Source organism: Chaetodon auriga, chromosome 4 (genome assembly GCF_051107435.1).
Source record: "Chaetodon auriga isolate fChaAug3 chromosome 4, fChaAug3.hap1, whole genome shotgun sequence".
Taxonomy (NCBI): Eukaryota; Metazoa; Chordata; class Actinopteri; order Chaetodontiformes; family Chaetodontidae; genus Chaetodon; species Chaetodon auriga.
The window spans coordinates 20,345,441-20,357,685 of NC_135077.1; the positions used below are offsets into that span (position 1 = coordinate 20,345,441).

Genomic DNA, 12,245 nt, shown 5'->3' on the forward strand with positions numbered 1-12,245 from the left:
TTCATACTGGCACACACTGAAATATTCACATAACTTACAGGTTTCATGAGCACCTTTGACCTGGAAAATCATTGTTAGGTCAGTTAACATCATATGTATCTCTGCTGCGTCCCTGCTGACTTTCATCAACTGTTCTCTTAGATCACCCCCGACTCATTTCACTGTAAGTGCAAACATGAGCTCCAGGTGCAAACACATTTAGTTCAAAGTGACAGTGTTAAAAGATAGGAATCCCCTGACACTGTGCTGCCCACATTCCTGGGTCAGTCGCCGGCTCTCTGACTTTGGAAGTAGATGTGTAGTTAGGTCATTATTGGTGCGAATTAAACCTTAAACAGAGACTTGGATGGAGGCTGAAACATATTTTTACAATGCTATTTGTCAAACATTCAGTTCAAATGTTCAGCTGTAGTTAAAATAAAACAATCATTCACTATTTCACACACAATGAAACACAATTACCCCCAGTGTGGGGTTTGAGCTCATCTCTGAAGGTCTTGCCTATATATATATATGGATCTAGATTTAATGAGCCATATAATATTTTTATAATTTCCATCTACAGTGATGTGTTGCCCAGTGTTTGGGCCTGATCCAGCTGCTATATCAAGCCTGTTTCCATGGGCTTCCGCTCTCCTTTAAAGACAAGTGATAGCACCGGCCCATATCAATCTGCCCGCAGGATGCTTTAATCCACCATTAAGCAGATGAAATGTTGCACTGAGCCTGCGGCACAGCAGTGACGGCAGGAGCGGATCTAAAATTTGTGCGCTCGCCCCTCAAACCTGACCGCAGTCATGGACACCCTGCACCAAATCATCCAGTGCAGCAGAACACAAACCTCTTCCTCCTCGGAACTGGATCCAAATGTCTCAGGTCTCAGTATCCTCTATTTATACGCTGTGTATATTTACAACAGGCCAGATGATTAGGATGCTAGCGCGTAGTGATGAGAATGTCGGGGCAATCTTCTTCGGCTATTCTAAGGAGACAACAAGTTTTTTGGGGGTGAGATACCTCTCTGATGTCACTGCTTGTTTTCAAAGAATCTGCCAGAGCTGCTTTCGTGAGCTGCTTCACACATTCTGACATTCCTTTTCTTATAGAAATCTTTATATGACAAGGTGAGACTGAGATTTCTATTGCAAGCAAAAGGAATCACAGTGAGAGAAGGCAAGCAGCAAACATAAGTCACTCGTGCAATGGATGTACATACACAAACAGCATTGCATCAGTCCGAAATACCTGGTTGTCTAGTTATGAATTTAAAATGCTAGAAGATGGGAGTTCAAGATTCAACATTCCTTGTACAGCATTATATCTGTCACTGAGTGCGTTCATAATCATGTGCTTTAAATGTGTTTAAAAAGGAATTTGTATATGCACTTATTGCACTGCATGTGAAGGTAGAACACAGGTATGTAGCTCTTATGCTCCAGACCTTTACCTGAGGTTGACCTTCTGTATTTGTTGTCTCTAGGCTCTCTCTCTCTCTCTCTCTCTCTCACACACACACACACACACACACACACACACCCTGACAGTGATATGTATCTACAAGTGTCCTGCACTGCTGGACTGAGCTGTTCATCAGCTGTATGAATGTTTGAGATGTTCTCCAGCGATAAGCGTTATTGACACACTCAGAATGTGAAGAATGATTACTCGAAGGGAAAACATCCATTAAAGCTTCTGTCAGTGTGCTGAGTGTGGAATGCTGTGATGATTTAAGTTTATTAGGCCACATTTCCTGACTTTGAAGTCATATATTTAATTTTATATTTTCATCTGTATAGTTCTTACCTTACGCCTGTAGTGTTGGAGAAATTTACAACCTGTGATACATGATGATAACAACCAACTTTGCTTCCCCTTGGGGTGGTTTTGTGTTCATTTTTATCACTCAAAGAAAAACCATTCTAGAGGCTAGGCTATGCTATGCTAGCTGGTCCGTGGGGTTACACTTATAGGCGCTGAGGTGCTTTGAGCTAACTGCTAACATCAGCATGCTAACATCCTCACAATGAGTAGTCTGCTGATGTGTCGCAGGTATAGTGTTTTTATCATTTTCACCACCTTAGCTCCGCATGTTAGCGTGCTAACACTTGCTAATTAGCACTAAATCAGGGGGTGAGCCGCTAGCATCCGGGTCGTTTTAGCCCGTCACACCGTTTCTTCCGGCCCAGGAGACAATTCATAAAACAAAAAGGCAAATACTGTTCTTGCGTTGAGGGAAACGATTTACCAAGCGGTCCTGAACGCAACATACACGGCAAAGCAAAATGGCACCAGTTAGCAAACGTAAGTGTCGCGCTTTCCAAGAGAAATGGACAAACGATTGCTTGTGTGTTGAAGTGAAAGAAAAGCCAGTGTCTCTAAATAAATTTGTTTGGACGCAGTCGTGTCGATGAAAAGGCTAATCTCGAGCATCATTACAGCTACAAACATGCTAATCTGGATGAGCAGCGAGGACAGTTGGATTAAGTTAACACGCTTCGGCGGAGTTCAGGAGCCCAACAAGCAGCTTTCACAGACCTCATTCTGGCAGAGACACTGTTAGGGTTTAGTGGTGAGGAAGCTAATAGCTAAAGAAGCTAAAACCTCAGAGGGAGAGTCAGTGAAGGAGTGCCTTGTTGCTGCTGTGGAGCTGCTAGCACCAAACAAAGTAAAACTGTTCCAAAGTGTCAGTTTGTCTGGAATAGGTCACAGAGATGAAGGAAAAGCTGAAGTGGAAATTCAGTAATAGCAAGTGTCTGTGATTTGGCCTCCATGGTGGACATTACCATGAACCTCATGTGAAATCATGTGAAGTGAAGTTAAAGATGTGGCAGCTGGAACAAGGACACACTGCATGTTCGTACTAACAGAAGCCGCCATGACATCTGAGTATCCTGCTGAGTGTAAAGACTCCTTCAGGCATTTGGCGAGAGCTCTCAGGATATGAAGAGTCAACAGAAGGAACTGAACATATTTGACTGCCTGACCCAAAGATGGACCAGCTGTGAGTAACATCATCATCATCATCATCATCATCATCATCACAACCATGTGACATCTGACACTTCACCAAAGAGAAGCACTTCAGCCATTGCAGAGGTTAGTGTGATATATGTGTTCAGTAATTTATTATGACCCGGGTGGGCTGCCCACATTGAAGATACTAGATAAAGCCTTAAACCTGTGAACAAGTCGTGAACACAAAATTGACATATCATCATCTTTGAAGTCGATATGGCTAACAACATGGCAACAACATTAATAGAGTCGTGTTTGTGTCTAGCCAATATAAGCCCAATATTCAATCTATTCTAACTGTATTTTTCTTTTCTGTCAACTCTTTATACTGCACTATGTTCTGTAGCCTAGTTGCTAATTAAAGGAAAGCATCTTTCTAAAAAGCTTAGCGAAGCCTCGATCAGGATCTGACCGAGGCTCCATCTTGACAGGCTTAACAACTGCACCAAGAGGAAAGAAAGTAAATCCTGTCTTCTTCCTGGGTGACTGTTAGGGGTACTGGGATGGGATCTGCTTGGGCTTTGTTTTCCATCTATCATGAGGTAATTACTGCCTGCTGTCATCATTAGGTTCCCCATGGATGAGTAGTTGATTCTGGGCAGCAGGGCCTGGCCTCGACCCAAGGTTTGTCCCTGTTTACCTTAAATGCTCATTAAAGGCATGTCATGCCTTTAATATCTAAATTGGACTAAGCTGAACTAATGGATTAATGGATGCCATGCTTCTGCTTGAGAACAGACACATTCAGTAGGTATTTTCCTTTCCTTATCAACCCATCAACTATTGCCAGCGAGGTAGTTTCACTTCTCATATGACACGGGAATCAATATTAAACATGATTTCTTTTTAAACAGATTTTGGATTCATGGTGCAGATCTGACTTTTTAGTACATAGGTCTTGATATTTTGCAGTTCACTTCTCCTCCATGGGAACAATGTGAGTGAAATCCAGGAGTAACAGAGTATAAAAAGCTTGTTGGTGTGTTTGTTTCTATAGTTACACCCCACCGTGTGTGTCCCCTTTTTATTCTTGGCTTGTCAAGTGAGGAGGGCAAGATTTATTTCGGGGATGCAATGAAAAGTGTGATACAGAATGCCTGGATGCATATGGCATCTCTGCTATTTGGCCCACACTTTGAGGAAGGTTGCTGAGTGGTTCACAGTGTTGTCCTAAAAGCATTATCATGTCCAATGAACAGACTTTTACAGAATGATAATTTCAATTGTAGTAGTTACAGTATTAAATTATACTTCATCTATTAATTGCTTAAAGCTATCCATCCAGATATTTTCCTGAAACAGATTTTCAATCTTGCGTTCTTGTGCTTTATTGATCATAAGCACTTTTTATCAGTTGTTAACTTGGTGAGTTTACAGGTGCGTTTATCTATTAAAAAACGTAACTGGACACAAGATGTGTCCCACTATACAGTAATATATCATCACTGACATCAGTGACAATAACACTGTCAAAAGTTTCACAAATGGCAGCCATTGCGGTTGAAAGAACTGTGTGAAAATGTTTGAGCAATGCAAGCGGATCACTTCATCGAGTGTCAGGCCGAACTCAAAAGATGACCCATAAAAGGCTACTAGGTATTTTTATCTTAACGCGACCTTGTGCACCATACTGAGTACACATTCTCACATTCTCCCTGCATCCAGTATGACTGCTTGATTCCTCCAGGCTGTGCTTCGTCAGTGCCACTGCAGAAAAAGCCTCTTCAATGTGTTTTCTTCTTACTAAAATAACATTTCTGGTGTCATTAAAATCATGTTTCACATTTTATACGTTTTCTTGACAGACAAAAGGTAACATCTGACATCATGAAATATATTTAATTAGGCTCTGTCATGATAAAGGAGACTTCCAAGATTGGATATTTGTATGTCTTGCATTGTTTAAATCTTATCTTAAGTGATCGTCTTACTTACAGGCTTGTATATATGCGAGCCCACATGAGAAATCTCCAAGTATCTGGGCAGTATTTTGAGCTGTGTTGTGTTTTCTGTGTGTCTAAGACCAAACAGAGTCCATACACCTGTCCTGCCAGCTGATGTCAGGTTATTGTCCTTCAGTGTGGGACGGTGCCGAGGTTTCTCAGTGACCTCAGAGGCCTTTTGAGGATCGTTTAACACAGGTCATGTGTTTTGTCTGATTATGCTGATAGTGATAATAAACTTTTCATTTTTTGTCTGTTGAAGGTTGCGTAAGAACTCAAATCCTTGCTGATGTATTGCATTATTTATATTTAAACTAGATTCTTTACACTATAGAACAAATGAAGAAAATAACCCATATTATTTATATTACATTGTGCGTGTCACCCTTTAACTGAGAGTTGTAAGGCTAAGTTTTGCACTGCAGAATTATTCTCCTCTACACATAGTTACTATCATTAGACCCTTTCACCCCCCCTCAAAGCAGTGTGTGAAATCACACAGGTCATTGATGATACAACAGGCCATATACTGTGGCTGACTTCAAAGTGAGTTTTCAACCACTTGACAAAATACTTTCGCAGAATCAACTTCATACTGAGCAAAGTGTTTATTATCCACAAAAATTACTGCTTATTCCTTTGTTGCTTTACTCAACTTAAGTGCGTGGCATGGCACCGATGCCATTCACTCATACAATTAAATTCTTACGTGTACAGTAATTTTCAAAAGTGAGCCATGAAAATATGAAGGAATGATCAGACATATATTTTCAAGTCGTTGTGGAGAGTAAGAAAATACAACTAAAGCACTTCTTATCTTAATCTACAATATATAAAAATGGTGAATTTTACTAAAACTTTGATAAGAAATAGACGGTGAAAATGTATGTAATCACCCAGATTCTACTGAATTAGGTGAGACTGATTTTTGCACTGGATTTTACTTCCTGACTTTTTTCAGTGAGAGAGGGGAGAAGGGTGGGTGTTGGTTGAGGGAGCACTTTCACAGTCTTGTCCAATGGTCTATCTTAAATTAGCCATGGGGGCAGGAGGCTCCCTCCCTGCGCTGACAGAAGGAGGAGCCTGCGCCTGTCACTGTCTACTGTTTCATTATTACCTGCACAACCCTGCAGCATTCACCACACTTGTGTCTCTGTGTGGCCGCATAGAAACAGAGAGAGACACAGAGGACACACTCCAAGACCCAAACCATCAGAGAGAGTTTCCTTTTTTGTATGCTTTTTGTCTATTTGGGACAGGAATCTGCCTGCTACTGCTGACTTGTGAAATAAATTGCAAGACAACTAGCAGTGGACATGGCTGGTTGTCTGCAAAGTTCCCCACTTTGTCAAAAGTGGGCACTTTTGAGATGCTTGCTTGTGACATTTGCTCTCAGCATCTGTTTTGCCTCAGTACATGCAGAGCCATTTGAACAAGGTCATCTTTATCACCACAGATCTGGACCTAATGAAGACAATATCATCATCGCTAACAATGGGATCAGGGTGCCTTTTGGCCGGTCTGTGTTTCTGGACCCTGTGAATGACCTGGTAACAGACGTGCAGCCTGGTGACCGCTGCCACATCACAGTTTTGGACAACAACCCACTGGCCCAGAAACCAGGGATGCTGACTCCTAAAAAGTTCCCCTGTACGTTTGGACCAGATGATGTGAAATACACTCATTTTGGATCTCGGAGCCCCAGCAAGGATCGTGTGAAATTGCAACTTCGTTATGACTCCCAGACAGACACAGTTATCATCCCTCTCATGCTGGAAGTTGAGGTGGTTTTCCAGCAGCTTGAGATCCTCACCAGGAATATGCCCCTTAATGTTGAAAAGCTCAGTGGTGAAAGCAACCCTATTGATAAAAAGGGCCTGGAGTTTTCCTTTGAGGATGGTGTCACACAGTGTAAGATCACCACTCTGATCGGCGAAGGAGGTCTTCCCAGGTATGGCACTCTTTTGAATAACCCCTCAAATGGCCAAATGGTTGACTGTGATGAGTTTGTGAAACTGGGCATTCGCTACAAGCACACAGCTAAAACCAACTCACCAAACAGAGACTATATTCCAATGATGGTAGAGCTGCGGAATAACGAAGGCAACGCCATAATGCAAGAGCATTTCCAAATGATGGTTAGAATCAGAGAAGGTGCAGAGAATACCGCCCCTAAACCCAGCTTTGTAGCTATGATGATGATGGAAGTTGATCAGTTTGTGATGACAGCTATTACAAGTGACATGCTGGCTGCTGAAGATGTTGAATCTGACCCAGATGATTTAATCTTCAACATTACTTCACCGCTGAGCCCTCAGCAGGGCTATATCATCAGCACAGATGATCAGAACCTGCCTATCACCTCTTTCTATCAGCGAGACATCAAAGATCTTAAAATAGCTTATAAGCCACCCTCAGAGGACTCAGAAGTGGAGAGGATTTTCCAGCTAGAGCTTGAAATTGTAGACACTGATGGTGCTGTGTCTGATACATTTGCTTTTATGATTGTGGTGAAGCCTATGAATACCTTGGCTCCTGTAGCGACCAAAAATACAGGGCAGCTATTGTTTGAAGGGCAGTCCCGAGCTCTCTCCAGCTCGCAGAATTTAGAGATTAGTGATGAGGATAACCTGGAAGATGTGAGAATATCTGTTGTTGACGGCTTAAAACATGGAGTCCTGACCATACTCGGCACTCGCAGGAAGTTCTTCACACCTGCTGATCTAGATGCAGGCATTGTGGTGTACCAACATGATGGCAGCGATACCTATAGTGACAACATTATTTTCAGAATGACTGACGGCAGTAATGAAGTTGAGTTTTTGTTCCCAATTACTATTGCTCCAACTGATGATGAGCCACCTATTATCAATGCTAACACTGGCCTGGTGCTATTCAAGAATGAAGTCATGCAGATCTCTCCTCTCATCTTGAGTGCCACAGATATTGATTCAGAAGACTCCACTATCAAGTTTGTCTTGGAAGCGCCTTACTCCACTGTAGGGGAGCTCCTGCTAAGGCAAGTGGAGCCTCCCTCTGACCCATCTCTCTGGAAGTTCAGTGAGACAGATGAGATGTTTGAGCAGGTGGTGACTGAATGGTTTCAGCAGGATATTCTTGATGGAAAACTGTTCTATCATCACATCGGACCCCATAGTACCACCACTGTGATTGATCATTTTGTGTTCCGGGTCCAAGATGATAATGACCCTCCTAATCAATCAGGTGAACATATGTTCACGATCAAAATACATCCTGTCGATGACCTTGCCCCAGACCTTTTTCCGGGCACCACCCTTCACATGACAGTTCAGGAGTATGAGCTAACACACTTCAAGAAGAAATTCTTATGTTATAGTGATCTTGATTCTGATGGTAGGGACCTGAAGTACACCATCATTAAGCCTCCAACTGACACAGATGAGAACAATCCAGCCCCCTTGGGTGAAATTGTGCTGACTGACAGCCCTGACACTGTAATTACAGAGTTCACACAGGCCCAGGTTAATCACCACAAAGTAGCTTACAAACCTCCAGACCAGGAGCTGGGCATCACTCCAAAAGTGGCTCAGTTCACATTCACTGTGGAGGACACTTCTGGTAACACAGTAGATGGACTTTTCACCATTTTCCTGCAACCATTTGACAACAAACCCCCAGTTATCACCAACACAGGGTTCACTGTTATGGAAAGAAATACATATGTTATCACAACAAAAGAGCTTCATGCCACAGATACGGATACAGATGATGAAAATATTGTCTTCATCGTGACCCAAACTCCAGCATATGGACAGCTGCAGTACTTGGGGATCGACATGTCAAACGGTGAAATATTTGTACTTCAAGACATCGCAAATGGTCGCCTAACTTACATCCACGGTGGAGAGGAATCCCACAGTGATGTCATTAAGCTTGATGTCAGTGATGGTTTTCACGAGGTTCCCATAACCATTAAGATCACCATCGAGCCAGTTGATGACAAGACCCCCACTATTATACTCCCAGAAGGTCTGCTCGGAGCATCCATTGATGTATTGGAGAATGGGGCCACGGAGATTACAAGTAATGTCATTCAGGGCCGTGATGAAGACACAGATGACCTCAGGCTCACTTTCATTGTTGAAGAGCCTCCCAGGCTGGGAGAGATCCTGGTTAATGGTGCTCCTTCTGAGAGATTCACCCAGGAAGACATCATTAATGGGGCAGTGGTGTATGCTCACACATCTGGTGAAATCGGACCAGTCAAAGAGCACGACTCCTTCAACCTTACTCTGTCTGATTTGTCAGATCAGTGGGTTGTTGGTGGCAACAAGGTCCAAGGTATAACAGTTCATGTCACCATCCTTCCTGTTGATAGCATTCCACCTATTGTCAGTGTTGGAGAGCAGTTTGTTGCAGTGGAAGGGGAGAAGAATGTTATTACTCTGGACCACATCCAAGCTGAGGATATCGACACTGACAATGATGACATCCTGTGCACCATCATTGTCCAACCAACATCTGGTTATGTGGAGAACATCTCCCCAGCTGCAGGCTCTGAGAAATCCAGGGCTGGGACAGCCATCACTGCCTTTAACATTAAAGATGTTGCCCTCGGTCATATCTACTATGTCCAAAGCATCCACAAAGGCGTTGAACCTGTTGAAGATCGTTTCACCTTCCGCTGTTCAGATGGTATTAACTTCTCTGAACGCCACTTCTTCCCCATAGTCATCATTCCAGCCAATGATGAGAAGCCTGAGATTTTCATCCGTGAGTTTGTGGTAATGGAGGGCATGAGTCTGGTCATTGACACACCAATTTTGAATGCGGCTGATGCTGACATCCCTGGGGATGAGCTACACTTTGAGATCATCAAAAACCCCAAACATGGTACAATAGTTCAGCAGCTCAGCACTGGTACTATTCCTGTGGAAACTTTCAACTTGGAACAAATCAAAGAGGCATCCAACATTGTCTATGAACATGATGACTCGGAGACCAAAGAGGACAGCTTTGAAATCAGGCTCTCGGATGGGAAACATAAAGTGGAAAAAACAGTTCTTATAATGGTTATTCCTGTTGACGATGAGACGCCAAGAATGGCTATAAATGATGGCCTTGATGTTGAGATTGGAGAGACAAAAGTCATCAGCAACAGGGTTTTGAAAGCCACAGATCTTGACTCTGAAGACAAAGAGCTAACATATGTTGTACGCTATGGCCCAGGCCAAGGCTACCTTCAGCGTATCAGCAAGTTTGGTGATGTTTTAGGTAATATTACCCTCGGGATGAACTTTACACAGGACGAAATCGACAGACAGCTCATCCAGTATGTACACACAGGACAGGAGGGAATCCGTGACCTGCTGAAGTTTGATGTCACAGATGGCATCAATCCCCTTATTGACCGTTACTTTTACATCAACATTGGAAGCATTGACATGGTCTTTCCAGATGTTATCAACAAAGGAGTGACTCTAAAAGAAGGAGGCAAAGTAACTCTCACCACTGACCTCCTCAGCACCACCGACATTAACAGCCCTGATGAATACCTCAGCTTTAGTATCACAAGAGCACCTAGTAGAGGCCACTTAGAGAGCACTGACCACCCAGGTGTTCCCATTTCCACCTTCACCCAACTGCAGCTTGCTGGCAACAAGATCTATTACATCCACACCTCTGATGATGAGATGAAAATGGACAGCTTTGAGTTTGAGGTGACAGATGGTTACAACCCCGTCTTCCGAACCTTCAGAGTGTCCATCACTGATGTAGACAATAAGAAGCCTGTCTTGACTATAAACAAATTGGTTGTGGAGGAGGGAGAAACCAAGCTCATCACACCATTTGAGTTGACAGCTGAGGATCGTGACACCCCAGACAACCTATTGCGATTCATAGTCACCCAGGTGCCAGTGCACGGGCAGCTGCTTTTCAACAACACCAAGCCAATTGTAACCTTTTCCAAACAGGACCTAAACGAGAACCTTATCAGCTATAAACATGATGGCACTGAGACCAATGAAGACAGCTTCTCCTTCACTGTCACAGATGGCACTCATACTGATTTTTATGTCTTTCCTGACACTGTGTATGAGACACGCAAGCCCCAGATGATGACGATTCACATCAATACTGTGGACAATGGTGTGCCCCAGATTGTGGTTAACAAAGCCGCTGCCTCACTAAAGAATCTCCAAACAGGCCACCTGGGCTTCCTGATCACCAGCAAGGCCCTTCGATCAGAGGACCGTGACAGTAACCAGAAAGTTCTTAAATACACAGTGTCTCAAGCCCCCCTGCATGGCTTCATCATCAACACTGCCCAGGGCAATGACAGCATCAAGACCTTCACACAAGGTAAGATAATGTCTCATCATTTAATCTCTTGCAAGAGTTTTGAACATTTGATTATTTATTTATACTTATAAGATACCATGCACATCTAATACGATAACTGATTATATAATGACACTAATAATATTGATAATTAACTAATAATTGTCATCAGTATAATAACAAGTATAGATTTCTGTAATAGATACTTGTAACTGACAAAATATTAGACTTTGAATAAAACAATCCTCAAGCATGTCTCCTGAGGCCCATGTCACTTTAATTGGATCCTCAGGGCTGAAACTAAAACCTTGTAAAAGTGGCTTTAGTCGTCACAGTTGTCAGTTATCATGCTTTCAGCAAACACTCTATCTGTCTATATTTGTCATACCAACAGCTGATATCGATGACATGAAGATCTGTTACGTGCTGTTGGATGGGAGCAACGCCACAAGTGATATCTTCTACTTCACAATTGAAGACAAGGGTAGGAATCCTTTAATATTTCATGTTTGTGTGCACTGACACCAAACGGGGGCTCATTACTTAGGAATCACTTGCCCGAAGGCTATCCTCAAACTATATCTGTCTTTTCAAGGCTTCTTAAAATTGAAACTTCCTGCTCTCTGTCAATCTCACAAGTGTTTGCATCACAAAGACTTAAGGCAGTTGGCCATGACTGACACCCAGTATAGAGCCACCATCTCTTCTCGCCCCGCTGGAAAGAGTACCAGGTTTAAAGGACAGGGTCAAAGGGGACTTTAGCCAAACACTGACTGTGGATTGGTAAAAGTGAAAGAGGTGGGGCGACCTCGTGCTCTAAACTTTATTGTTGAGGAACAATGGGATCCTCTCCCCCAGGGTACTTTTCTGAGTTTTCAAATGTCCCCTTTCATCCTGTGCTTGAAGTGACACAATGAAACGTGTAAAGGTATGCCTGATGAGGTATTCACTTTATGCTTTCTT

The 12,245-nt window shown here is 42.9% G+C and overlaps 1 protein-coding gene across 2 annotated transcripts in view; it reads left to right on the forward strand.

Moving 5' to 3' along the window:
- Window positions 1-6,274: 6,274 nt before the first annotated feature.
- frem3 (Fras1 related extracellular matrix 3) overlaps window positions 6,275-12,245 on the forward strand; it is a 28,438-nt gene continuing 22,467 nt past the window's right edge. For both annotated transcript variants that reach the window (XM_076728606.1, XM_076728607.1), the window contains exons 1-2: window positions 6,275-11,303; window positions 11,677-11,766. In XM_076728606.1, coding sequence (XP_076584721.1) covers window positions 6,275-11,303; window positions 11,677-11,766 — 5,119 coding nt within the window. The remainder of the gene's footprint in view (window positions 11,304-11,676; window positions 11,767-12,245) is intronic.